The 27,576-nt window shown below is 36.4% G+C and overlaps 1 protein-coding gene across 5 annotated transcripts in view; it reads right to left on the reverse strand.

Annotated features, from left to right (window-relative positions):
* FNDC3A (fibronectin type III domain containing 3A) overlaps positions 1 to 27,576 on the reverse strand; it is a 172,922-nt gene that overhangs the window by 24,483 nt on the left and 120,863 nt on the right. For all 5 annotated transcript variants that reach the window (XM_004775260.3, XM_004775258.3, XM_004775259.3 and 2 more), the window contains 6 exons: positions 21,507 to 21,566; positions 20,062 to 20,200; positions 10,282 to 10,335; positions 7,011 to 7,135; positions 6,475 to 6,649; positions 4,646 to 4,732 (listed from right to left, as the gene is read on the reverse strand). In XM_004775260.3, coding sequence (XP_004775317.1) covers positions 4,646 to 4,732; positions 6,475 to 6,649; positions 7,011 to 7,135; positions 10,282 to 10,335; positions 20,062 to 20,200; positions 21,507 to 21,566 — 640 coding nt within the window. The remainder of the gene's footprint in view (positions 1 to 4,645; positions 4,733 to 6,474; positions 6,650 to 7,010; positions 7,136 to 10,281; positions 10,336 to 20,061; positions 20,201 to 21,506; positions 21,567 to 27,576) is intronic.

Raw genomic sequence — 27,576 nt, forward strand, 5'->3', positions numbered from 1 at the left:
CAGAAGACAAGCAAGATGTATATGAAAAGATTCAGGCAATAGGAGAAAGATTACTAAGGCATAAAATGGTCCACAAAGGCTTCTGAAGAGGTAAACAGAAGTGATATGAGGTCTTCATGGGCAAGAGCAGTAAAAGGGCAAACCTGGGTAAGAGAGAGAACAGAAAGCCCTGGGTATAGAGCAGAAATAATAGTAAATAGTGAGCTCTGATCAAGGAAGAATAAACAATCAATCTGGTCAGATAGCCAGTTCAAGTAAGGAGTGAAAGACAGTGCATTTTAAAAACTGAATGTGTCAGAATAGAAAAAAATCTTATATGAAACTAAGGGATTTTTTTTTTTAAAGGGAAAGCTGTATTTTGGAAAGATTAATCTAGGTATAAAACGGTAATTAGAAAGTAAGAATAGCTTGATAAAAGCACAGAACAGGTTTGGAGATTTAGTATTCTTCAGAACAAAAAATGACAGCTGACAGAAAGCAAAGAGATGATGTATCCAAGGGAGAAAGGGGCATAATAAATTAGGACTAAACATGGGCACACTTTGATTAGGGCAAAGGAGAAAGGAAGACCTCATAAAATGACACTGGACAAGATGAGGAGGAGGAAGGCAACACGTTTATGTACTGTCACTGATGCTGACATGTAAGTGTACAAGTGAATTTTTTTTTTAAAGATTTTATTTATTTATTTGAGAGAGAGAGAGTGAGAGAGAGCATGAGTGAGGAGAAGGTCAGACGGAGAAGCAGACTCCCTGTGGAGCTGGGAGCCCTATGTGGGACTTGATCCCGGAATTCCGGGATCATGACCTGAGCCGAAGGCAGTCGTCCAACCAACTGAGCCACCCAGGTGTCCCGTATAAGTGAATTTTAAAGATGGAAGATAGGAGAAGCTGATGGATCCCAGATACTAACTGACTGATTTCTCTCCATCTGAAAAAAAAAATACCTCAAAAAAAAGTAATAAGCTACAGTGTAGTATTTTAAGGGTTCTCAGCTCAAGGTACTCAGAACTTGATCTTTAGAAGGCTTGCTGCTTAAAAAACTATTTTTCAGGGAACTTTAGGAAGTAAGAAATCGGCCTTCTACTGGCCCGGAGTCATAGTGAGTGGCCACTAGCTTCTGAAGCCTTTAACAAGAAATATTATAATTATTAATAATTATTATCATTTTAAATTTGGACAACAGGTCTCAGCTAGCTTCTAATGAACCATTTGATAGAGTCAGCATTGTACACTTGTTAACCATTCTGAAGTTTAACTGATTTTAAGAATTTTGGCTGCTTTCTTATGCTTGAAATTTTAATTTTAATTTTTCTTTTGTCCTTTAAATTTTTACATTGTTCCAATTTTGTTTTAGTATTTTGAGTGTCCTAGGATTGTCTGTAGTGTAGAAACTAGAACTCTTGGCATTTGGCAAACTTGGTCATATTACAATTTTATGTTAATTATATCATTATTTCTTTACAATCAGTAATATACTATCTAGTCATTGTTTTCTGGATTATAGTATTTTGGACTGGACTATAGGATTATAGATTTATAGTATTTTCTAAGCTTTTGCTTAGTAGTCTAAGATTTCTTTAGTGTTAACAGTTTATTTTGATATGTTTTGCTTGTAAGAGGAGTCTGCAATGTCAAAATAGAAAACAAAGTCTGAGACAGCAATAGGATTTAATGATTCAAAAGCCTGTCAGCTGGCACCCAGCACAAGCAGATTCAAAATGTCCAAGCTTCTAGAAGACCACATAGTCATCATTTTCTATTTTTTTCCCCCTTTAGATCAGTGGTTCTCAAATTTCAGTAAGCCTCAGAATCACTTGGACAGTGCTGAAACACAGACTGCTAAGTCTTATCCCAGAATTTTTGATTCAACAGAACTGAGGGGGCCAGGTGATGCTGATACAATGGTCTGGTGATCACACTTGGGGAACTACTATTCTTGGTTATCACTCTTACGATTTATTATTTAATAAGGTTTTATATAATCCCTTCCTATAAGCCAGTGATTTGTTAAGAGTTTGTTTAGAGACATTGTTTTCCTATACCCTCTCTAGTTACTTGGGGGTACTTTTTGTAAAAGCCTACTGTCTCCTTGGAGATTCTGACTATATACCCTGCAATCTGAATGTGACTGCCACAGTGAAACAATTTTAAATAAAAATCTGTAATTTTTTAAAATAGTGGATCATAAGAAATTTACTCCCTTATATGTATACATAACATTTTTGTCTCTATGTGGAAATAATACCATGGTGTTACAGGATAGTAGAATTCTAAGAATTTTAATAAACTTACCAAATTATAAAGATCTTAACATTTCCCCTTAGAAAATGTTAATCATTTTCTAATCATTACTGAATAATCATAACAATAATCATTACTGAAGCAAAATACAATCCAACATCATCCTAAGAGGAAAACTGAATGAATGTACTTACTTCTTAAGTATTTCATAAATCTTGTAAAAATATGAAAACTCTATTTGGAAAAAATTAAAATCACTCAGTGTTATCGTAAGTTTTAAAAATGAAGCTGATATATAAGACAAAGCATAATAAATATAATTATTATGCTCTTCGTAATCAAATCTCATGCTTAAAAATTTTTTAAGGTTCTCAAGGGATAAAATTTATCTTTGCTTTTTAATAGTGAAAACAATTTACAGTAGCTTCTATCATTTATTTGAAATGATTTGATTAAACAAGTACTGAGAAGAAAATTCGAATGTTGAATGTATTAACTAATAAGCATCTTGTATTTTTAGAAAAACTTGGGCACAAAAATGTAGGCTGGCTTATATTAATTGGTATATTGACTAATTCAAGCACTGTCTCTAAGAAATGGTAATGTATATCCCTGATCAAGTCAGAGTTAAAAAATATCCTGAGAATGGATGCTATACTATGAAAGAAAGAATTTCTGGAATCTCCACAGTAGATGAATTTTCAAAGCTTGCTAGCGCTTCAAGTGAGCAAGAATGATACATATAGTTTCCATGCCTCAAGCAAGCAATAAATGACATGTAGAGTCTGTCTGCTTTACACTAGAAATAATTCAGTGTAAAGGCCAACAGGTGAGCTAAACAAGGCAAGTATCTCTGCTGGGGGATAGGTGGGTTGGTTGGAGGCAGCAGCATTTGCCTAGTAGGGACTCAAGCACCCCATATAGAACTTTATGGGAGGGGGAGGAATTTGTTCCACAAACTAAATATAATTGACATAACTGAGGCAAAGTTTCTTTCTGATGATGAAGGGAGCTAGAAATAAGAAAAAGAAGAAAACCAGAATTAACCTGTAGTATTGGATTAAGATCGGAGGTACGTGTGTAAATTCATGGTTTAAAAAAATAGATATATATATGTAGAAATACAGATGTAAATGTGTTTGTGCATACAAATTTTGTATGTGCATGTACACACACATAGCTCATAGCTCAGTCCACTGAGAGGGTGTCCAGGAGTAGTAAAACTGTTATAGCAATAAGTATACTTACTTCCCAGATTTTGGCTTATAAATACTATTGTCTATTGAAAGGACCCAAGTGCTTTGAGAAACAAAACAATCTCAAGGCTAAAGAAGGGAAAGTACAAGATGAGACTGGAATAGCATGTGCCAGAAAGGAAAGGTTTCAAAGAATGATGGGGGGCACATTTCAAAAGGATCTGAAAGCCAGCCCCAAGGGCTCCTAAATCTGAAACAATCTGAGTCTCACAATTGACAATCATAATAACAAAAACAGCCCACTCAGTAAACAGGAATCCAGGAGTTCATATTTACATAAATGAGAAAAGAAAGCTTTTCTTTATAGTATAATGCCAAATAATAAATGTAGAAGGCATAATAAAATTGAAAAATTTTATTTTTATTTTATTTAATTTTATCTTAGTTGCTACTTGGCAACTATTGATCAGTAATAATGGACTCAGGCAGGTATTATCAATGGATGTTAAAACTAGTACGTGAAAGTCTGACAAAAACCAAGATGTTTACATAGTATTTAGAAAATGCTATTACTAGAAAGGGAAAAGGAAAACCTTACGGTGAAGAAACATGGTAAAAATAACCTTCATCAAGTGAATATCAGTAATGAGACAAAATGAAATTATGTACCACTTGATATAATGTACTTAGAAAATAAAAGCATTACTTTTTCAGATATTGCTAACAAAAAAAGCACATTCTGAATGTGTTTAACAACATCCACATTTTAGAAGATGTTTGCTCACGTTATACAAATAAAAGTTCCATAAAACATCAAAACTGATTTGAATTTAAATATATATAGTTTGACAATGTTACACAGTAATACAGCAGTAATGCTCATTAGAAAAGTCAAAACTATTTTAACTTTTTATGTTTTTTTGAGTGCAGTGACTGACCATGAGTGGGGAGAGGCAGAGGGAGAGTGAGAACCCTAAGTAGGCTCCACATCCAGTGCGAAGAGCCTGATGCGGGGCTTGATCTCACAATCCCGTTATCATGACCTGAGCCAAAATCAAGATTTGGATGCCCAACTGACTGAGCCATCCAGGCTCCCCAAGCCTGAAACTATTTTAGATTTAAAATCAAGGAGTGAGGTGTATACTTAGCTTTAAAACAACAGGAACAACAAGAATGACAAATTTTATATGGGCTTTCAAAGCTTACCTTAAATTTATACTTTGTACTACGTCTGAGATTCTTTACTGTGTAAGCAAGATCTTCTCCATCATATTTAGGCTTAAAACCATATCCCTGGAAAGTGAAAATAAGTCTTTCTTAGATGTTTAGCAGCAGAAATATGGGGAATAACAAACATGTAAAAACACCCAGGTCGTCTTCATCTTCTACTGTGTACCAGGTGATTAATGCTCTCTTAAGTGTAATACTCACCTTGATACTTCTATTTTGAATGGACAGATCCATAAATGCTAATGAATGTTTGTAGGGGGATGGAGAACTCCATAAATATAGTAACCAAGAGAAGATCTTTGTGGTGAAGGTAAAGTCAGTCAATCGTAACATCACCATCAGTAAGCATATCTCTAAAACTAATAGACTTTCCTACACAGATGTTGTAAGAACTAAACAGAGTTATAACCATTTGACATACTTAACTTGCTCTGTGTTTAAGTAAATAGATAAATGGTTGGCTGTGCTGGCAGGAAGGCATGTCACTTAGGTACTGGATTGCTATTCATAGCTCCAGGGACAATGCTTCACTACTTTCCCATTGTTATTTTTAAAAGTTGATATATAATTCACATTCTGTAAAATTCCCATTCAAAGTATGAAATTCAATCATTTATATTGTATTCATTATACAATTATCATCAAATCCTAATTCTACAATGAAGCCTGTACTTTACTTTTTGGTTAGCAGTCACTTCCCCTCTTTTCTCATTCACTAATATACTTTCTAATAAACTAATATACTTTCTGTGTATTCATGTTCATTCATGTCATGACTAATTCCGTTCCTTTATATGGTTCAATGATACTCCACTGTATGGATATATCACACTTTGTTTATCCATTCAACAATTAATGGACATCTGGGTTGTTTCCACTTTTTGGGTATTATGAATAATGCTATGAACATTCACATACAAATTTCTGTATAAACATGTGTTTTCAAGTTCTCTTGGGTATATAGCTGCGAGTGGACCAATGTATTTTTCACTCAAATTGCTTTAAAGCTGGGGGGGGGGAAAGCTGGGGGAAATTGGAAGGGGAGGTGAATCATGAGAGACTATGGACTCTGAAAAACAATGAGGGGTCTGAAGTGGCGGGGGGGTGGGAGGTTGGGGTACCAGGTGGTGGGTATTATAGAGGGCACGGATTGCATGGAGCACTGGGTGTGGTGAAAAAATAATGAATACTGTTATGCTGAAAATAAACAAATTTGATTAAAAAAAAATAAAGTAGCTCTGAAAAAGCTATGAAACTATGTAGAACTAATAGAAGAAACCCTAACTCACGTTAGTTACATTTTAGCTCATAGAAGACAAACCACTGGAAACCTGATTCTGGTGGCACTATATAATGTCATGTGATGCTCTTCATATCTTCTGTGGTGTTTGAGAAAGCAGTGTATGAACACAGCTGGAAAAGGTGGACATATTATTTCCTTATTTTTTAGAGCTACTTAGGCTGAAAGGCTGTGGTGATCTTCCCCCCCTTTATTTTCCCTAAAACATATATATTTAAGAATATATATTTTCCCTAAAACATATATATTTAAGAATGCAGTCTATACTGTTCCTAGGCGCAAATATATACAAACAAACAAAAAAACAAAACTCCCTCCCACACATCAAGAAAAGACAAGACTGAGTTCTTCCTCATTCCCAGTTCCTCCTAAATAATAACCAACACCAAGGACTCAAGGATCTGGGAAAGGATCTAACTACTGTGGCACTATTTACTTATTTATAAGGATTGATGTTACCTGAAATAGGTTTTAAACACTACTTAAAATATATATTTATACTTACTGAAGTTTCTTCCTCCATCTCTAAAATGTAAGAAATTCCTTCATCTGATGGTGTTCCTGAGGGCTTACTCCATTGTAAGGATAACCAAGTAACACCAGCCTTAGTTAATACAGGACTTGCTGGCATGGAAGGGGCACAGCCTGAAGTGTAATATAAGACTTCTTCACTAAAACCACTGTTGAAACAAATCGTTTTTAAGAATGAATGAAAAAGAGCTGTTTTTATAGCTAAAGAATTCAATCTGATAAATGACATTTTCTGAAAGTGACAATTTTTGATAACTAATTATAATGTCTTAGAGTTGATAATATTTTCATGGTTATCAGATCAGAACCTAAAAGTGTATTTACTAATACACTTAAAACTGTAGTTTATGTAACTAACATCTTCTCTTACAGCTTTTGCTATGATAGTTAATCCATCTTTACTATACCAACATAAACTAAAGCAGAATTTTTAGTGGATAATTTGGATTCTGCATAATTTATATTAAGTGAAGTGACTAAATAATATATTTGCATTAAAATGTATCTTACCTTGTGCCATACTCATTTTTGGCTGACAGTCTAAATTTACAACCCATTGCTGGTGACAGTTTAGTAATTTTAAATTGCTTCTGTAAGCCCATATAACACTGACAAAATTCTCCATTTCCTTTTCCCTAAAAAAAATTGGCTGATTATTATATATCATGTACATTACTGTAAAAAGATAAATCCACAAAGTTCCTGCTTGATGAATAACTACATATGAGCTGGTATACATTAAAAGTCATTTTGTTACATGAATCATGGATCTCAAAAGAAAGTAGAGATAACCTACATCTTTTAAATGGTACTTACTGTTCATTAAATGCAGAATTTACAAACTAGGTATCTCTGTATCTACCTTCTTGAACTAAGTACCCTGTTTTAACTGATGCTAAATGTCTGGGTTTAATAAAAGAAGTTCTTTCCATGTATAGACCCCACAATCTCTATGAGGGGACTAGTAATAGCAGAAATAGGGTAATCTTTGATATATACAACTAGCAGTGTTCTCAATCTATGAAAAGTTCTACACAGTTTTAAGGTCCCTAAGTGATTCCCAAACCTCCACCTTAATAGCTGCTAACATCCTATAAAATAAAGATTCTGGAAACACAACTGCCTAGGTTTAACAGTAACAGAATATAAGCAGAGAGAAAAACCCGATTATAGGCAAAGAGAATGGGAGAGAGAAAACTCTGCAGCTCAGGACAACGAAAGAGTGTTAGAAGTTTAGGATGCTACATAAAATAGACACATTTCTTATTCTCCATCCACTCTTCCCTACTGTGTTGGTAGAGGTAAACAGTGGTTTTAGGGTGACTTCTTCAAAGAAAACCTTCAATCTCTATCTGGCTGCTTTACTACACTTTCTTGATTTAATGGTGTTTACAGTTGATTCTATTAAGTTGTCTAAACAGAAAATTGTATCATCTCTATATAATAATATTTTGCCGCCCAGCCATTATTTGGCTGTACCTGTATGTTCCAAAACATACTTCATTAACATTAAGGTGGGAATGACTGACAACTTTGACTTGTTTCAGCCTTGACTAGAAATGCTTTTATTGTTTAGTGATGGTACTTCACTTAATACAAAAATAACTATCAGATAAGGAATTATCTTCCTTTCCTAATTTGAGTTTTAATTAAGTGCTAAATTTTATCAAATATCTTTTCATAATTTATCAACATATTTTTTTTTCTTCTAAATTACTATGATAGATTTCCTAATTCTAAATTCTCTTAAAACTTCTGGCATAAAATCTAATTGTTTGTGCCTCATTACTCTTTTAATATAGGCATACCTTGTTTTATTGCACTTCATTTTACTGTGCTTTGCTGACAGTGTTTTTTACAAAGTCTGGTTTGTGGCAACCCTGCATCAAACAGTTCTACTGGTGCCATTTCTTCAACAGCATTTGCTAACTTTGCGACTCTGTGTCATGTTTTGGTAGTTCTTGTAATATTTAAAATTTTTTCATATTATTGTATTTGTTATGGTGATTCATGGAAGAGGCCAACATATCAACATTAACAGGAGTTCAGCAGAAGTGGATTCCAACCCTCATGGATGATTTTGTGGGTTCCAAGACTTCAACAGAGGAAATAACAGCAGATGTGGTGGAAACAGCAAGAGAACTAGAATTAGAAGTGAAGCCTGAAGATGTGACTGAATTGCTGCAATCTCATGATAAAACTTAAGTGGATGAAGAGTTGCTTCTTAAAAATGTGCAAGGAAAGTGGTTTCTTGAGAGGGAATCTACTCTTGGTGAAGGTGCTGTGAAGACTGTTGAAATGACAACAAAGGATTTAGAATTTTACATAAATTTAGTTGACAGAGTAGCAGCGGGGTTTCGGGGGACTGACTCCGGTTGTGAAAGAAGTTTTAGTGTTGGTAAAATGTTATCAAACAACATCACATGTTACAGAGAAATGGTTCATGAAAGAAGAGTCAACTGATGCAGCAAACTTCACCGTTGTCTTATTTTTTCAAGAAGCTGCTGAAGGCACCCCAACTTTCAGCAAGCACCATACCCTCAGCAGCCTGCAGCCATCAACATCGAGGTAAGACCCTCCACTAGCAAAAAGATTATGACTCACTGAAAGCTCAGATGATGGTTAGCATTTTTAGCAACAAAGTATTTTTTTAAATTTAATTTTTTCAGTGACAACAAAGTATTTTTAAAATCAGGTATGTACATTTTTTAAAAAAAAGACAAGGCCATTGTACCTTTAACAGACTACAAATACTGTGTGGTATATAACTTTTATATGCATTGGGAAACCAAAAAAATTCATGCGACTTGCTTTGAGATATTTGCTTTATTGTGGTTGGCTGGAACCACAATATCTTCAAGGCATGCCTACATACTGCTGAATTCCCAGATTATCAATGGAATTTCTTCTATACCCTCTGGCCACACCTCTTAGCTATGGTATAAGCAGTAGGCAAAGAGAGAATGTAATAAATGATAGTAAAATGAAGTACTGCATAACAGAGCTCAGTGTGCTTGCTGTGGTAGGCTGAATAATGGCCCACAAAGATATCCAAGTCCTAAACCGTAGACCCTGTGAATGTTACTCTATTCAGGGACTGTACAGATGTTATTAAGTTAAAGCTCTTGAGATGGAGAGATTATCCTGTATTATCTAGGTGGACCTTAAATGGAATTACAAATGTCCTTTTTAGAGTGAAAAAGATGTGAAGACAGAAGAGGAAAAAGGCCATGTGATAACGGCAGGAAGGGCAGAAAAGGCTATCTGATGAGGCCATGTGTTCATGGTAATGACAAAGTAATGAAGAGAGCCTCCAGAAGCTAGAAAAGTTAGGAGAATGGATTCTTTTCTAGAATTCCTAGAAGAAGCATGGTTAAAGCTTGATTTTGGCCCAGTGAGAGTCATACTGGATTTCTACCTTCCGGAAATATAGGAGAATGAGTATGTTGTTTTGAACTATCAGGTTTGTAGAAATGTGTTAAAGTAGCCATAGTAAAAAATTATACTTGCTTTTAAGGCTGAAGTGAAAAAAAATATTTCCTTCATCAAGATAATTACCCAAGTGAGAACTTTGAGGGGTTTAAGTCAAAAACAAAAAATAAAACAAAATAGGGAGGTCCAGTCAGTAATGTTTTCTAGGAACATCATTAATTCGCTCATGTACCACACTAAAAGCATTCATAATGTTTTTAAAGAGGAAAAAACTATTAAAACAAATTATTTCTGCTTGAGGATAAATACACATAAATTCCCCCTAATTTAAAAGATCCAATTTACTTACCTCATCCCATTCTAAAATAAAGCTTTGGATTTTAGAACCATTGTCACTAGGTGCCTAAAAGAAATAACAAAAAAAAAAAAAAAAAAAGAAAAGAGAGAGAGAGAGAGAGCGCACAAATTATTAGAACTTTTGTAAAAGATACTGTGAGAATCTAATCTGAGCAATCTATTGTGTTGTAGATGTTCTCTGTGGCTTAACTCTGGAAAAACTGCACAGGGAATACAGATATATATGTATTATATAACCCCACAATCCCTTTAAATGCAAGGTAAGAAAACAAAGCAGAGTTTATTCAAGTTTTTCTGAACACTGAACAACTTCCTGAAGCAAGAACCATCTTAACTTTTTAATCCATTTAAAAAATCACTTTGTCTTTTGTCAGAAGGTTTTTATCAGCTTTAAGTTCCTAGGATTGACCCTGTTATTTTCATTAAAACTCACTTTATAATCTATAAGTAGTACTGTGAGATACACCAGAGAAGGAAACAATCAGGGAGCTTAGAATAATTTCAAGAGGTCACACTGTCTGGATCTTTGCTTCTAGATACAATGTGCCCATTACCTAATATTGCTCATTCAACAATCTGTTAATCTTCAGTGGTGAAAATTTGTCTCCCTTAACATTTTATTCTAGTATTTAATCACTCTAGAACTCAAGAATTTCAACCTTATTTCTACTTGAATTTTCTACCATTTCAACTTGCTTCCTCTTTATTCTCACTTTAGACGCAGAACAATGGATCACTACTCTCCTTATAATAGCTTCATCCATTTGAAGACAACTGACTCTAAGACTCCTTTTATAAAAATTAAATAATCTTAACTTTTAAAATCGTTCTCCAGAGAATTATAGGAATTCTCTGGACTCTTATTTGGTTTTTATATAGTATTGCCAACCATTTATTTTTAAAAAGATTTTATTTATTTATTTGAGAGAGGGAGTGACAGAGAGTAAGCATGAGTGGGGAAGAAGGGCAGAGGAGAGGGGGAAGCAGACTCTCCACTGAGCAGGGATCCTGATGTGGGTCTCAGTCCCTGGACTCTAGGATCATGGCCTGAGATGGCAGGTCTGCCTTAAGTGAAGGCAGATGTTTAGCTGACTGAACCACCCAGGCACCCCCATTGCGAACCATGTTAAGAGCAATCAAGAATGGTCAACTTTTTAATAAAGAACTTTTTATAACACGGAGGTCCAAATTATTTGTTGACCATTAACAAAGATCTTGTGTTTAAAAATTTTTTAAAATTATAATTTTTAAGTGGTGAACATACTGAAATTTGCTATGTAAGTTGCAGATGTGGCAATTCAAAGTAACTACAGTATGGATGGGGCAGAAAAAGAAACCTTGGGAAATTCAACTCTTACAGAGCAAAGGAAGAGAATCCCAAGGCAGAGAAGATTAAAAATCTCAGCAAGAAGTGTGTGGTATAAAAATATATTTCCCCATGATTAATACCTCCAGATTGCTCTGGTCTAGCTGCTAAGGTTGCACATTTATTTTCCTTAATTTTTTCTACTTTATTTTGTGAGGCTTTCCAAGTCAAGGAAATGGATTCTCTTCAACTCCCTGGAAGAAGCATGGCTATGGTGACACCTTCAACAACCTGTTACCATTTCTCCAAGTTAGAGGGGAAACTATTAGGTGTAAAGTGTTTTTACCTTATCTCATTTGATCTTCAAACCAACTCTTTGTAGTATTATTATCCAAACTATACAAAAGAGGAAATGGAAGCTTTAAAGAATCCAAATAAGTTGCCCCAGATCACTCAATCATTAAGAGAACAGAGCTGAATTTACTCAGACACAAAACCAGTGTTCCTACCCAGCAATATTCCAGAAGCTGAGCAACAGGAGGTCTGGTAGGTATTAGTAATTATAAGAGAATAGAAGACCAAGTTCAGTTAGCTTTTTATCATCACCATGCACTGGCAACTCTAAACAATGTCAGCTGATATATTTCTCTCAAGCTGCTACCTCACATTCCACCCATGCCATGATTTTGATGCCACGTTAACCCCCAAGTAATATTTTCAGATTATATGAGGCAACAGAGTCAAAAGATCTGATATTTAAGTCATAAACTACACTAAGCCAGTTTTCCTCAATTTTAACATTACATAGCAACAATAGGTACTATGTTTATTATGGTCCAGGCACTATGCTATGGGCTATATAGGTATTATCTGATAATCCTCCCAACAACTCCAGGTATACAATACTATCCCCAGTACCAGTACAAATGATTCTCTCTTTCCCCAATTGTGCTATTACTATGCACATACAAGTCTATTTCTTGAAGAGTATAAGCCTGGGTAACCTGATGAGAGACCTAGGGCATAAGGGCACTTTTTACATCTTACGCAGACTGGCTGGACTATTGTTAAAGGCAAATTTCAAAATTCAATGTTATTTTATCTTCAGAATAAATAGCAGTACCCTACTGAAGACTGAACCTACATGAAAGGCACCAGGCTACTACCCTAACTGCCCTACCAATAAAATGCTACTCTAAGTGACATGAAATAAAATTAGTCATACTTATCACAAACAAAAATGTATGTATGTACATACTTGTCTGATTTACATGTGCTAACAGTACTTTTTAACTGCATAAAGCATCTAACAAGGGACTAGTAAGACCCAAACAAGTTTTCAGAAAGAAAGCTAGCCCTGAGTTTTGCTCTTGGGGTAAGAGTAGATAATTAAATCAAGACTGGTAGTTATTTTCTTACTATAAATCAACAGTTGCTAGGAGGGTTGATACTCCCTTCTAGGGCATGTTTAGAAATTTTGTTGGGGGTGTTTCTGACTATCACAATAATGGCAGGGAGAGTAAAGGCTGCTTTTTACAAGTGGGGATCAAGGATGCTATCAATTCTGCACAGTGTGGGAAAATCAATACAATGAAGAATTTTTCTTTCTCTAGAACTTTTGAATGTCCTCTTTGACATCCATGTAGGTTGAAATATATGTTTAAAATTATCAGAGCCTAGAATCTAATTCCATTTTACAAGGTATTTTTTCTATAGTTTTAAGTTATAGGATTTTCCCAAAATGTAACTACTCTGCAATATGAGAAAGGCTGTATTTCATTTGTTCAGAAATTTACAAAGACCATAGATCATTTCAGTAATTCATGTCTCCCAGTGACAATGCTGTCTGTGCTATGTGAATTATCGATTCTATCTGTGGTGCCTGTCTATTTCATCATATCTTCTTGTGCAGCTGGGCACAAAAAATTTACATGTTAGCAAATCTATTATTCTATTCTATTATTCTATTAAAATAGAGAGTATTTAATAGAGAGTATTATAAAATTATATTATTATAAAATAGAGTATTTAATGGAATATTCCTTAAAATAATATATATATATATATATATAAAATTAACATATAATGTATTATTAGCCCTAGGGGTACAGTTCTGTAAATCGCCGGTTTACATACTTCACAGCATTCACCATAGCACATACCCTCCCCAATGTCCATAACCCAACCACCCTCTTCCTACCCACCTCCCCCATGCAACCCTCAGTTTGTTTTGTGAGATTAAGAGTCTCCTATGGTTTGTCCTGATCCCATCTTGTTTCCTTTTTTCCTGACCCTCCAAATCCCCCACATTGCCTCTCAAATTCTTCATATCAGGGAGATCATATGATAATTGTCTTTCTCTGACTGACTTATTTCACTCAGCATAATACCCTCTAGTCCCATCCATGTCATCACAAATGGCAAGATTTCATTTCTTTTGATGGCTGCATAGTACTCCACTGTATACATATATACCACCTCTTCTTTACCCATTCATCTGTTGATGGACATCTAGGTTCTCTCCATAGTTTGGCTATTGTGGACATATAAATTGCTATAAACATTCGGGTGCATGTGCCCCTTTGGATCACTACATTTGTATCTTTAGGGTAAATACCCAGCAGTGCAATTGCTAGGTCATAGGGTAGCTCTATTTTCAACTTTTTGAGGAACCTCCATGCTGTTTTCCAGAGTGGTTGCACCAGCTTGCATTCCAACCACTAGTGCAAGAGGGTTCCTCTTTCTCAGCATCCTCGCCAGCATCTGTCATTCCCTGACTTGTTCATTTTAGCCATTCTGACTTGTGTGAGATATCTCATTGTGGTTTTGATTTGTATTTCCCTGATGCCAAGTGGTATGGAGCACTTTTTCATGTGTCTGCCATCTGGATGTCTTTTTTGCAGAAGTGTCTGTTTATGCCCTCTGACCATTCCTTGATTGGATTATTTGTTCTTCGGATGTTGAGTTTGATAAGTTCTTTATAGATTTTGGATACTAGTCCCAATAGTTCATTTTTGCCCTTGCTTCCCTTGCCTTTGGCGATGCTTCTAGGAAGAACTTGCTGCGGCTGAGGTTGAAGAGGTTGCTGTCTGTGTTCTCCTCAAGGATTTTGATGGATTCCTTTCTCACATTGAGGTTCTTCATCCATTTAGAGTCTATTTTTGTGTGTGGTGTAAGGGAATGATCCAGTTTCATTTTTCTGCATGTGGCTCTCCAATTTTCCCAACACCACTTGCTGAAGAGACTGTCTTTTTTCCATGGACAGTCTTTCCTGCTTTGTCAAAAATTAGTTGACCACAGAGTTGAGGGTTTATTTCTGGGCTCTCTATTCTGTTCCACTAATCTATGTGTCTGTTTTTGTGCCAGGACCATACTGTCTTAATGATGACAGCTTTGTAACAGAGCCTGAAGTCTGGAATTGTGATGCCACCAACTTTGGCTTTTTCAATATTCCTCTGGCTATTTGAGGTCTTTTCTGCTTCCATATAAATTTTAGAATTATTTGTTCCATTTCTTTGAAAAAAAAAAAAAAGGATGGGATTTTGTAGGGATTGCATTAAATGTGTAGATTGCTTTAGGTAGCATAGACATTTTCACAAGATTTCTTCTTCCAATCCATGAGCATGGAACATTTTTCCATTTCTTTGTGTCTTCCTCAATTTCTTTAATGAGTACTTTATAGTTTTCTGAGTACAGATTCTTTGCCTCTTTGGCTGGGTTTATTCCTAGGTATCTTATGGTTTTGGGTACAACTATAAATGGGACTGATTCTTTAATTCTCTTTCTTCTGTCTTGTTGGTGTATAAAAATGCAATGGATTTCCGTGCATGGATTTTATATCCTGACACTTTACTGAATTCCTGTACAAGTTCTAGCAGATTTGGAGTGGAGTCTTTTGCATTTTCCATGTAAAGTATCATATCATCTGCAGAGTAATAGTTTGACTTCTTCTTTGCTGATTTGGATGCCTTTAATTTCTTTTTGTTGTCTGACTGCTGAGGCTAGGACTTCTAGTACTATGTTGAATAGCAGTGGTGATAATGGACATCCCTGTCGTGTTCCTGACCTTAGCGGAAAAGCTCTCAGTTTTTCTCCACTGAGAATGATATTTGCTGTGGGTTTTTCACAGATGGCTCTGATGATATTGAGGTGTGTACCCGCTAAAACTACACTTTGAAGAGTTTTGATCAAGAAAGGATGCTGTACTTTGTCAAATGCTTTTTCAGCATCTATTGAGAGTATCATATGGTTCTTACTCTTTCTTTTATTAATGTATTGTACCCCGTTGATTCATTTGCAGATGTTGAACCAACCTTGCAGTCCAAGGATAAATCCCACTTGGTCATGGTGAATAATCCTTTTAAGGTACTGTTGGATCTGACTGGCTAGTATTTTCGTGAGAATTTTTGCATCTGTGTTCATCAAGGATATTGGTCTGTTAATTCTTTTTTGATGGGGTCTTTTGTTTTGGGATCAAGGTAATGTTGGCCTCATTAAATGAGTTTGGAAGTTTTCCTTCCATTTCTATTTTTGGAACAGTTTCACGAGAATAGGAGAACATTCTGGAGAATGTTCAATGTGCACTACAGAAGAATCTGTATTCTGTTGCTTTGGGATAGAATGTTCTGAATAAATCTGTGATGTCCATCTGGTCCACTGTGTCATTTAAGGCCTTTATTTCCTTGCTGATCTTTTGCTTGGATGATCTGTCCATTTCAGTGAGGGGAGTGTTAAAGTCCCTTACTATTATTGTATTATTGTTGATGTGTTTCTTTGATTTTGTTATTAATTGGTTTATATAGTTGGCTGCTCCCACATTAGGGGCATAGATATTTAAAACTGTTAGATCTTCTTGTTGGACAGATCCTTTAAGTATGATATAGTGTCCTTCCTCATCTCTTATTATAGTCTTTGGCTTAAAATCTAATTTATCTGATATAAGGATTACCACCCCAGCTTTCTTTTGGTGTCCATTAGCATGGTAAATTGTTTTCCACCCCCTCACTTTAAATCTGGAGGTGTCTTTGGGTCTAAAATTAGTTTCTTGTAGACAGCATATAGATGGGTTTTGTTTTTTTATCCATTCTGATACCCTGTGTCTTTTGACTGGGACATTTAGCCCATTTACATTCAGGGTAACTATTGAAAGATATGAATTTAGTGCCATTGTATTGCCCGTAAGGTGACTGTTACTACATATTGTCTCTGTTCCTTTCTGGTCTACTACTTTTAGGCTCTCTTTTTGCTTAGAGGACCCTTTTCAATATTTCCTGTAGACCTGATTTGGCGTTTACAAATTCTTTTAGTTTTTGTTTGTTCCAGAAGCTTTTTATCTCTCCTATTTTCAATGCTAGCCTCGCTGGATAGGGTATTCTTGACTGCATGTTTTTCTCATTTAGTGCTCTGAATATACCATGCCAGTTCTTTCTGGCCTGGTAGGTCTCTGTGGATAAGTCTGCTGCCAATCTAGTATTTTTACCATTGTATATTACAGACTTCTTGTCCCGGGCTGCTTTCAGGATTTTCTCCTTGTCACTAAGACTTGCAAGTTTTACTTCTAGATGACAGGGTGTGGACCTATTCTTATTGATTTTTGAGGGGCATTCTCTGTGCCTCCTGGATTTTGATGCTTCTTCCCTTTGCCATATTACAGAAATCCCCTATTATAATTCTCTCCAATATACCTTCTGCCTTCCTCTTCTTCTTCTGGAATCCCAATTACTCTAGTATTGTTTCGTCTTATGGTATCACTTACCTCTCAATTTTTCCCCTCGTGGTCCAGTAGCTGTTTGTCTCTCTTCTGCTCAGCTTCTTTATCTCTGTCATTTGGTCTTCTATATCATTAATTCTCTCTTCTGCCTCATTTATCCTAGCAGTAAAAGCCTCCATTTTTGATTGTACCTCATTAATGGCTTTTTTGATTTCAGCTTGGTTAGATTTTATTTTCTTTTATTTCTCCAGAAAGGGTTTTTATTTCTCCAGACAGGGTTTTTCTAATATCTTCCATGACTTTTTTGAGCCCCGCTAGCACCTTGAGAATCATCATTCTGAACTCTAGATCTGACATATTACCAGTGCCCATATATATATATATATATATATATATAATATATATAAAATATATATTTTATATAAAATATATAAATAGTATAATATATAAAATATATATTATATATAAATATAATATATAAATATTATTTATATTTATGTTATAAATATAAGTATATTTATATATAAACACAATATATTTAATATAAAATATATATTTTATATAAAATATAAAAAATTAAATATAAATATATATATTAGACTGGTGAATAGAACAGAGCCACCCACTTGATTTTGGGTGTATTTTGGTCTCTTAGACGAAACTACCTCCCAAAATCTCTCTCTCTCTCCACACACACCACACACACACACACACACACACACAAATACAAATAAGGGTAAACATGATGAAGGGATGGAATATGGCTATAAAGATGAAAATTTAATAAAAATTCTACAAAATGAGTTGATAAGGTAAGTCAGTTGAGGAAAGAAAGAAAAAAAAGGTAGAGAGAATCTGCTCAGGCTGGGGACTAGACCAAAGCCCTGTGCTAGATTCAGGGTATATTTTGATTTATTATAAGAAGTTGTATCACAAAATTTTTTAGAAGAAAAAACCCTGTATGTATACAAAAGATAAAGTTAGATACAATGAAGGATAAAATATGCCTATAATAATAAAGGTTCCAGAAGCTTTTCTTTAATGAAAGGTATTGTTAAGATAAACTAGTTAAAAAATGTTAAAAGAAGAAAGAGTAAAAGTTAAACAAATTAGGATAAGAAAAAAAAATTTAAAAAATTTAATTAACTATGCAAGACTAAAGAATCACAGGGAGAAAGCCATGAATTCCATGCTTTGCTTTTCCCTCCTCTGGAGTTCCGCTGTTCTTGATCAGTGAGCTTGGTCTCCGAAGGATGTTCTTACGGATTTTCTGGGGGAGGGGCCTGTTGTAGTGATTCTCAAGTGTCTGCCCGAGGCGGAATTGCTGCGCCCTTGCCAGAGGCTGGACTAAGTAATCTGCTCTGGTTTGCTCTCAGGAGCTTTTGTTCCCTGAACAGTTTCCGGTTTCCATAGAGCTTTGGAGGATGGGAATGAAAATGGCGACCTCCCAATCTAGGGCATGGAGGAGCCGAGAGCTTGGGGACCCCTCCTCAGTGCACGCTTGGAGAAAAGTGCTCAATCACTCCTGTCTCCCTGGTCTCTGGCCGTGCTCCGAGCTCACCTGGCCCGTGATTGAGTGCTTCTGTCTCTGGCTCAAAGCCCTGTTTGGAGTCTCCAAACCCAGCAGATTCCTGCTGCTCTGCTCTTCCAGGGGGTTCTCCCTGGATCTGCCACTTGTGGGGTCCCTACTTAAAGAGCAGTGGCCTGACTGTGCCACAGATCATAGTTTAAGGTAGAGAGCTCACTCCTCAGAGCTCCCTTCTCTGTAGCCGGCTTCCCCGCTCTAATACCTGCGAGCTCCGCTACCCTCAGACACCCTGATCCTTCTGTGACCCCATGGGACCTGAGATCACGCTGCCCCCGTGAGGGCTCCAGACCCATTTAGCCTCTGGAGTGATGTCTCTCAGTGGAGCACTTTTAAAAGTTCTGATTTTGTGTTCCACTGCTGCACTGCTTGCTGGGAGCCGATCCCTCCCCTCTTGGTCTATCTTCTAGTCGGTTCAAATTCACTTCTCCACACGTCTTTCCTTTCAGAAAGTGGTTGATTTTCTGTATCTAGAATTGCTGCTCTTCTTCTCTTTGATCTCCTGTTTGATTTGTAGGTGTTCGGAATGGTTTGATAACTATATAACTGAATTCCTGCAACCTGATGTCATCTCAGCCTGCTATTCTTCTGCCATCTTGACTCCTTTCCCCCTATATTTTTATTTTTATTTTTTTAATTTTTTAAAAGATTTTATTTATTTGACAGACAAAGATCACAAGTAGACAGAGACGGGCAGAGAGAGAGGGGGGAAGCAGGCCCCTGCTGAGCAGAGAGCCCAATGTGGGGCTTGATTCCAGGACACTGAGATCATGACCTGAGCTGAAGGCAGAGGCTTAACCCACTGAGCCACCCAGGCGCCCCCCCGTATATTTTTAAAACTATGAGTCTAGTTACTATGAACTTCATTTTATGATAAAATTTAGGATATAAAGGCATTGTAATGAACTTTAGAAGCACTGCTGAGACTCTCAATGCCATCCCATGTCCAGTATTGTAAGGACTGCTAATTATATACCAGTCTTTTCTGCTGTATTTACACATAGTAAGAAAAAACCATTAAGAGTATTATTTTAAGATTTAGTGTATGTAAAGAACAAGAACAAGTTACCTTAAAGTTCTTTTTTGTTTCTAGACAAGAACAACTGAAATTGGGGAGGGGAGAGGAAGGAGTAAATGTCCAGTTGGAAAGTACTCTAAATAATATTCTTACCTTCCATTGCAAAGTGAGTGAATTTTTGGTCCGATTGGCTATCCTGGGTGGATTAGGTATGTCAGGTTCACAGCTTAAGGTGGTAAAGCTTTCAGCTTCTGAAGGAGTTCCCTTCATAGAATTGTATTCTGCCTGGACTCTATGGCGATAAAAATAAATAGTTTTGAACAGTAGAATAATTGTATACTACCTTCAATAGGCATCAGCTTTAAGTACTTGCAAATCAGTAAAGTGTCTTCCAAATGTTCTATCAAGAAAACAAGGGTGGGCACCTGGCTAGCTCAGCTGGTAAGATATGTGACTCTTGATCTCCAGGCTGGGGTTTCAAGCTCCAAGTTGGGTGTAGAGATTACTTAAAAATAAAGTCTTTAAAAGAAAAAAAAAAGTCCGCGTCAAAGTAAAAGATGGCTCTTTAAAAAAAATACAGGATAGACCAGAGGCTTCATCCTATTTCTTGACTGTAACACAAAGTAAGAAATACATCTTAAGTTGTGACAACATATCACAACTATATGATATGTACTTGCTCATACACACACACAAGAAAGAAAAGTATTCTGCAACTATCCCTAAGGGATATATATAGATCGATTCTATTTTATTTGATTATTTAATTAAAAAATGCTGACTATAACCCCCAAATTTCATCATTTAATAATGGTTGCAGCCTACAGTTTGAAAGTGCTAAGTTGGACAATACTTTGGCTTTATCCACAGAAAATATTATTGAAGACTTAATTTAATAGTTTAATAGGAATAACCCCAACCACAAATGGGGTGACTAACCAAATATAGATTAATGAGTCCTAGCTGGGGAGGCTTTAGTATGTAAAATGTTGGTAAATTATAATAGAACTATGCAGAATAAAACAGTATTTAAGTTACCTCTCAGTTAAATGTTGTGAATTTTCTAAGAAGATTTTATTTTTAAGTAATCTCTATATCCAATGTGGGGCTTGAACTCACAACCCCAAGATCAAGAGTTGCATGCTCCACTGATTGAGCCAGCCAGCCACCCCTCAGTGCTGTGAAATTTTAATTTAATATCCCAAACTCTTTCTAAAACATGATGTAGTAAAAATACATTAATTATAAATCAACAATTATTAATGCTTCTGTTCTGCAAAAATTTTAAAAGCAGGGAGTTTTCCATTTGCATATAATATGCAGACATATTAAACTTATTATCTGTACATTCATTCCAATCCCAAGGTCCTATAAACAGGATAACTAACACTTCAACATAACATTTCAGTTAAATGTTTTTGGTTTTTTTGGGCAACGTGTTAATAACTGTACCAAAAGAGAAACCAAAGTCCACAAATTCATGATTTTAATCCCCCAAATTAATAATTATATTATATTCCAGGCTTTTAATGAAATTATTTAAAAAACTACCTATGCTCTATCATATCATACTAAGACAACATGTAGACATTCCTTACTTTGCATGGTAATCTGTAGCTGGTTTGAGTTCATTTAAAGTGACACTTGTTTCTTCTCCTCTGGGGGAAAAAAAGGAACATTTAACAGTCTGATGAAGAATTTCCAGAGGATTTACATTATATACGCTTCAGTTTGTGGCAGTTTATGAAATTACACTGTTTCTTATTTTACCAGTTGTAATCATATTCAGATTCCATCAATACAGAATTTGTGTAATAAGACTATATACCAAACTTAAGTTATATACCTCCATACCACTTTAAAACAGAAAGGTGTCCAAACAGTGGGTGCACAGAGGAGTTAAGATGGTGGAGGAGTAGGGGCTCCTACAGTTGCCTATTCCCTCCAATAAGGTTAGATAAATAACAAATCATTCTAAACACACAAAAAAATCAAACTGAGGACCGAGAGAACAAAATGGCCACCTTGTGGAAGGTAAGAGCTGTGGAGAGTTCATCTGGGGAAAGAACAGCTGTAGGTGCTGTAGAGGGGCGGGAGCCTTGATCATGGAAAGAGGAGAGAGAGAGAGAGAGAAACAAAAAAGTGAAGCAGCAGGCAGGAGTCTGCACAAGAAAAAAAATCTTCCCCCACACCAGTGACTAAAAAAAGAAGGGGGCTGACTATGGCAAATTTTTATAAGCAGCAGAGCTCAAAGTCTTAAGTTTGATAAGTCTGTGCCATTGGTGGGGTTGTGCCTGGCAGACTTAGCAGTGCTCTGGTGGGGAAGAAGGGCAGAGACCTGGGAGTGGGCAGTGTGGTCTGAGGATGCCCTGGGTCACACAGGGAAGAACAGTTCCCTTTTTTGAAATGCATTTGGGAATGGTGGATGGCCTCTCTGGGGGCAAAAGAACTGACAGCACCAATGTGCATCCCTGTTCACTAACATGGGAATACAGACACTGGCTGAGGGCAGCAAACCTTGGTGATGCTTTTTGCTGCACTTTACCATAAGTTCGGAGCCACTGTGCAGTTGTGGGACTGCTTTACTGGGGCAAACTGGCACTGGCCACAGCATGGCAAGACCCTCCCCCAGAGGATCAGCATGAGTCCATAAAATTGGGAGTTTTGAAACCCAGCCCCATGCCTGAGATAAAACATAGGGGGTGCTGTGCCACCTGAGAGAGACAGGGTGAAGGCAGGGATCTGACAGAAGCTGAAACACAAGAGGGGTGACTGCTTTTCTGAGAGGGGTCCCTGAAGAGTGGCAGACACAAACTCCCCAGTATGGGTCGGAAAGCAGGGCAACACCATTTCCCCCATACCCATCAGCACTAACCAACTTCAGTGAGCAACACAGCACCACCCAACGCCCTCCTAGTAGAGGCTGGAGCTACTTACACCAAGCACTGCCCCCCACCCCAGGCCCCAGTACCCTCCAAGTACATCTCCACTAGGGCAAGCCCGCCTGAGAATCAGTGCAGCAGGACCATCTGCCAGAAGACTAGCACAAACCCCTCACATGTACCAAGTCTACTAATCATAGAGTGCTGCAAAGCTTCAGTTCTAGGGGAAATAGGATCTAGAATCTCGTTTCTTTCTTTCTTTCTTTTTTTTTTTTTTTGGATGGATCTAGCTTCTTTCAACAAGCAGACCAAAACACACTAGTTAAAACCTGCCATTACCAAATACCACCTACTACAGGCAAAGAGAATTCTGTAGAGGACTGACATGTAGGAAGCAGCAGCCAAAACAAAACTGCAGAGTGCACACTCTGAAACACCTCCTGAATCACCAGGCCCAAGAGAGTATAAAACCTTATTTTTTTTCTTTTTCTTTCTTTTTTAACCTCTTCTTAATATAGCCAATTAACTCTCAGGAGCAGGAGAAAAAGAGGCTTTCCTAAGAATCATCCCCAAAATTGATAAAACAGAGGAATTCACCCTAAAAGAAAGAACAGGAAGAAGTAACAGTCAGGGACTTAATCAATACAGATATAAATAAGATGCCCGAATAAGAATTTAAAACAACAATTATAAGGATACTAGCTGGGCTTGAGAAAAGCACAGAAGATACTACAGAATCCCTTACTGCAAAGATAAAAGAACTAAAAACTTGTCAGGCCAAAATAAAAAATGGTATAACCAAAAGGCAAAATCCACTGGATGCAATGATAATAAGGATGGATGAAGCAGAGAATACAGATATAGAAGATAAAATTATGGAAAATAATGAAGCTGAAAAGGAGGAGGAAATAAAGGTATAGGATCATGAATGTTGAGTTAGGGTATTCAGTGACTCCTTAAAAACATAGTGACATTTGATCATAGAGGAGTCCCAGAAGAAGAAGAAAAAGGGCAGAAGGTTTTATTTGAGCAAATTATAGCTGAAAAGTTCCTTAATCTGGAGGAAGGAAACAGACATCGAAACCCAAGAAGCAGAGAGAACTCGCATTAAATTCAACAAAAGCCAGCCATGACTAAGAAAGACACATCATAGTCAAATTCACACACACATGAAAACACAGGCAAGGAAAGAACCCTGAAAGCAGCGAGGGAAAAAAAAGTCCTTAACCTACAAGGGAATACAAGGTTGCAGCAGACCTGTCCACAGAAACTTAGCAGGCAGAAGAGAATGGCAGCATATATCTGACATGCTGAATGGGAAAAAAAATGAAGCCAAGAATACTTTATCCAGCAAGGCTGTCTATCCACAATAGAACGATTTCCCAGACAAACAAAAACAAAAGGAGTTCGTGACAACTAAACCAGCCCTGCAAGAGGTATTAAACTCTTTGAATAGGGAGAAAAAGACCAAAAACAACAAAGTCTAGAAAGCAACAGAGGCCATCATCAGAAACATACCTTTACAAGTAATGCAACAGCACCTAAACTCCTTTCTATCAATAATTACTCTGAATGTAAATGGACTAAATGCTCCCAATCAAAAGACACAGTAACAGAATGGATAAAAAAGTAAGAGTCATCTATATGCTGCCTACAAGACACTCATTTTAAACCTAAAGAGAGCTGCAGATTCAAAGTGAGGGGATGGAGAATCATCTATCATGCTAATGGACACCAAAAGAAAGCTGGAGTACCCAAATTTATATCAAACTAGATTTTGAACCAAAGACTGTAATAAGAAATGAAGAAGGGGTCTATTCATAATTAAGGGGTCTATTCATCAAGAAGATCTAACATTGTAAAGACTTATGCCCCCAACCTGGGAGCACCCAAATATATAAATCAATAACAAACTTAAAGAAACTCATTGATAATATAATAATAGGAGACTTTAACACCCCACTTACAAATGAACAGATCATCTAAGCAGAAGATCAACAAGGAAACAAGGGCTTTGAATAACACACTGGATGAGATGGACTTATCAGACACATTCAGAGCATTTTATCCTAACGCAGCAGAACATGCATTCAAGTATACATGGAACTTTCTTCAGAAAAGATCACATACTGGGTCATAAATCAGGCCTCAACTGGTACAAAAAGACTAGGATCATACCATACGTATTTTCAGACCACCATGCTATGAAACTTGAAGTCAACCATAAGAAAAAATTTTGAAAGAATACAGATACATGGAGGTTAAAGAACATCCAATGAAAGAATGAATGGGTTAACCAGGAAATCGAAGAAGAAATAAAAAAACTTCAATGAGATGAAGTAAAAATGAAAACATGACAGTCTAAAACAAGGTGATCCTAAGAGGACCTAAGAGGTCCTTGCAATACAAGCCTACCTCAAAAAGCAAGAAAAGTCTCAGATACACAACCTAACCTTATACCTAAAAGGGCTAGAAAAGGAATAGCAGATAAAGCCTAAAGCCTACAGAAGAAGGAAAATAATAAATATTAGAGCAGAAATAAGCAATACAGAAAAAAGAACAAAAATCCCCAGTAGAACAGATCAATGAAACTAAGAGCTGGTTCTCTGAAATAATTAATAAAACTGATAAACTGCTAGGCCAGACTTATCAAAAAGAGAAAGGACTCAAGTAATAAAATCATGAATGAAATAGGAGTGATCACAACCAACAGCACAGACATACAAACAATTTTAAGAGAATATTATGAAAAATTCCATGCCATCAAGCTAGGCAAGTGAAGAAAGAGACAAATTCCTAGAAATATACAAACTACCAAAACGGAAAGAGGAAGATATACAAGTTTGAATGGACCCATAACCAATAAGGACATTGAATCTGTAGTTAAAAATCTTCCAACCATCAAAAGCCCAGGGCCAGATGGCTTTCCAAGGGAAATCTACCAGACATTTAAAGGAGTTAACACCTATACTTCTGACAAACTGTTGCAAAAAACATAAGTAGAAGGAAAACTTTCAAACTCATTCTATGAGGTTAGCATTACCTTGATTCCAAAACCAGACAAGGACCCCATCAAAAAGGAGAATTACAGGCCAATATCCCTCATGAACATGGATGCAAAAAATCTCAACAAGAGAAACCCAATAGTACAGTAAAAGAATTATTTGCCACAATCAAGTGGGATTTATTCCTGGGCTGCAGGGGTGGTTCAATATTTGCAAACCAATCAGGGTGATATACCACATGAATAAAAGAAAGGTTAAGAACCACATGATGCAGAAAAAGCATTTGACAAAATTTTATAGCATCCGTTCTTGATAAAAACCCTCAAAACAAAATAGGTATAGATGGAACATACCTCAACACCATAAAGGCCATACACAAAAGACCCACAGCTAATATCCTCAGTGGGAAAAAACTGAGAGCTTTTCCTCTACAGTCAGGAACAAGACAGAGATGTCCACTTTCATCATTATTATTTAAAATAGTACTGGAAGTCTTAGCTTCAGCAATCAGACAACAACAAAAAAAAAAGGTGCCCAAACTGGCAAGGAGGAAGTCAAACTTTCACTATTTGCATATGATGCAATACTCTTACGTAGAAAACCCAAAAGACTCCACCAAAAAATTGAAAATGACTTCAGCAAAGTTGCAGAATATAAAATCAAGGTACAGAAATTTTTTGCGTTTCTATTTACCAATAATGAATCAGCAGAAAAAGAAGTCAAGGAATTGATCCCATTTACAACTGCACTAAAAACTGTACGATACCTAGGAATAAACTTAACCAAAGAGGTAAAAGATCTGTACTCTGAAAACTTTGAGAGAAATTGATGGGGATGCAAAGAAATGGAAAAACATTCCACACTCATAGACTGGAGGAACAAACATTGTTAAAATGTCTATACTGTCCAAAGCAATCTATACATTTAATGCAATTCCTATCAAAGTACCTCCAGCATTTTTCACAGAACTAGAACAAACAACCCTAAAATTTGTATGGAATCACAAAAGACATCAAATAGCTAAAGCAATCCTGAAAAACAAAAGCAAAGCTGGGGGCATCACGATTCTGGGCTTGAAGCTCTACTACAAAGCTGCTGTCATTAAGATAGTATGGTACTAGTGGAAAAACAGACACATAGATCAATAGAACAGAAGAGAAAATCCAGAAATGGACCCACAACTATATGTTCAACTCATCTTTGACAAAACAGGAAAGAATATCCAGTGGAAAAAAGATAATCTCGTCAACAAATGGTGTTGGGATAACTGGATAGCCACATGCATAAGAATGAAACTGGATCACTTTCTTATGCCACACACAAAATTAGAAATGGATGAAAGACCTAAACATGAGATAGGAATAGAGGAGAAAACAGGCAGCAACCTCTGACCTTAGCCACAGCAATTTCTTCTAGACATATCACTGAAGGCAAGGGAAATAAAAGCAAGCATGAACTACTGGGATTTCATCAAGATAAAAAGCTTCTGCATAGTGAAGGAAACAATCAACAGAACGAAAAGGTAGCCTATGGAATGGGAGAAGATATTTACAAATGACATATTTGATGAAGGATTATTATCCAAAATCTATAAAGAGCTTATCAAACTCAACATCCCCCAAACAAATAATCCAGTTAAGAAATGGGCAGATGTGAATACATACTTTTCCAAAGAAGACATCTAGATGGCTAATGGACACTTTTCATGAAAAGATGCTTAATATTACTCATCATCAGGGAAACAAATCATAACCACCATCTCACACCTGTCAGAATGGCTA

The sequence above is a fragment of the Mustela putorius genome, unplaced genomic scaffold, assembly GCF_011764305.1.
Source record: "Mustela putorius furo isolate JIRA1106 unplaced genomic scaffold, ASM1176430v1.1 tig00000461_pilon_pilon_pilon, whole genome shotgun sequence".
Lineage (NCBI taxonomy): Eukaryota > Metazoa > Chordata > Mammalia > Carnivora > Mustelidae > Mustela > Mustela putorius.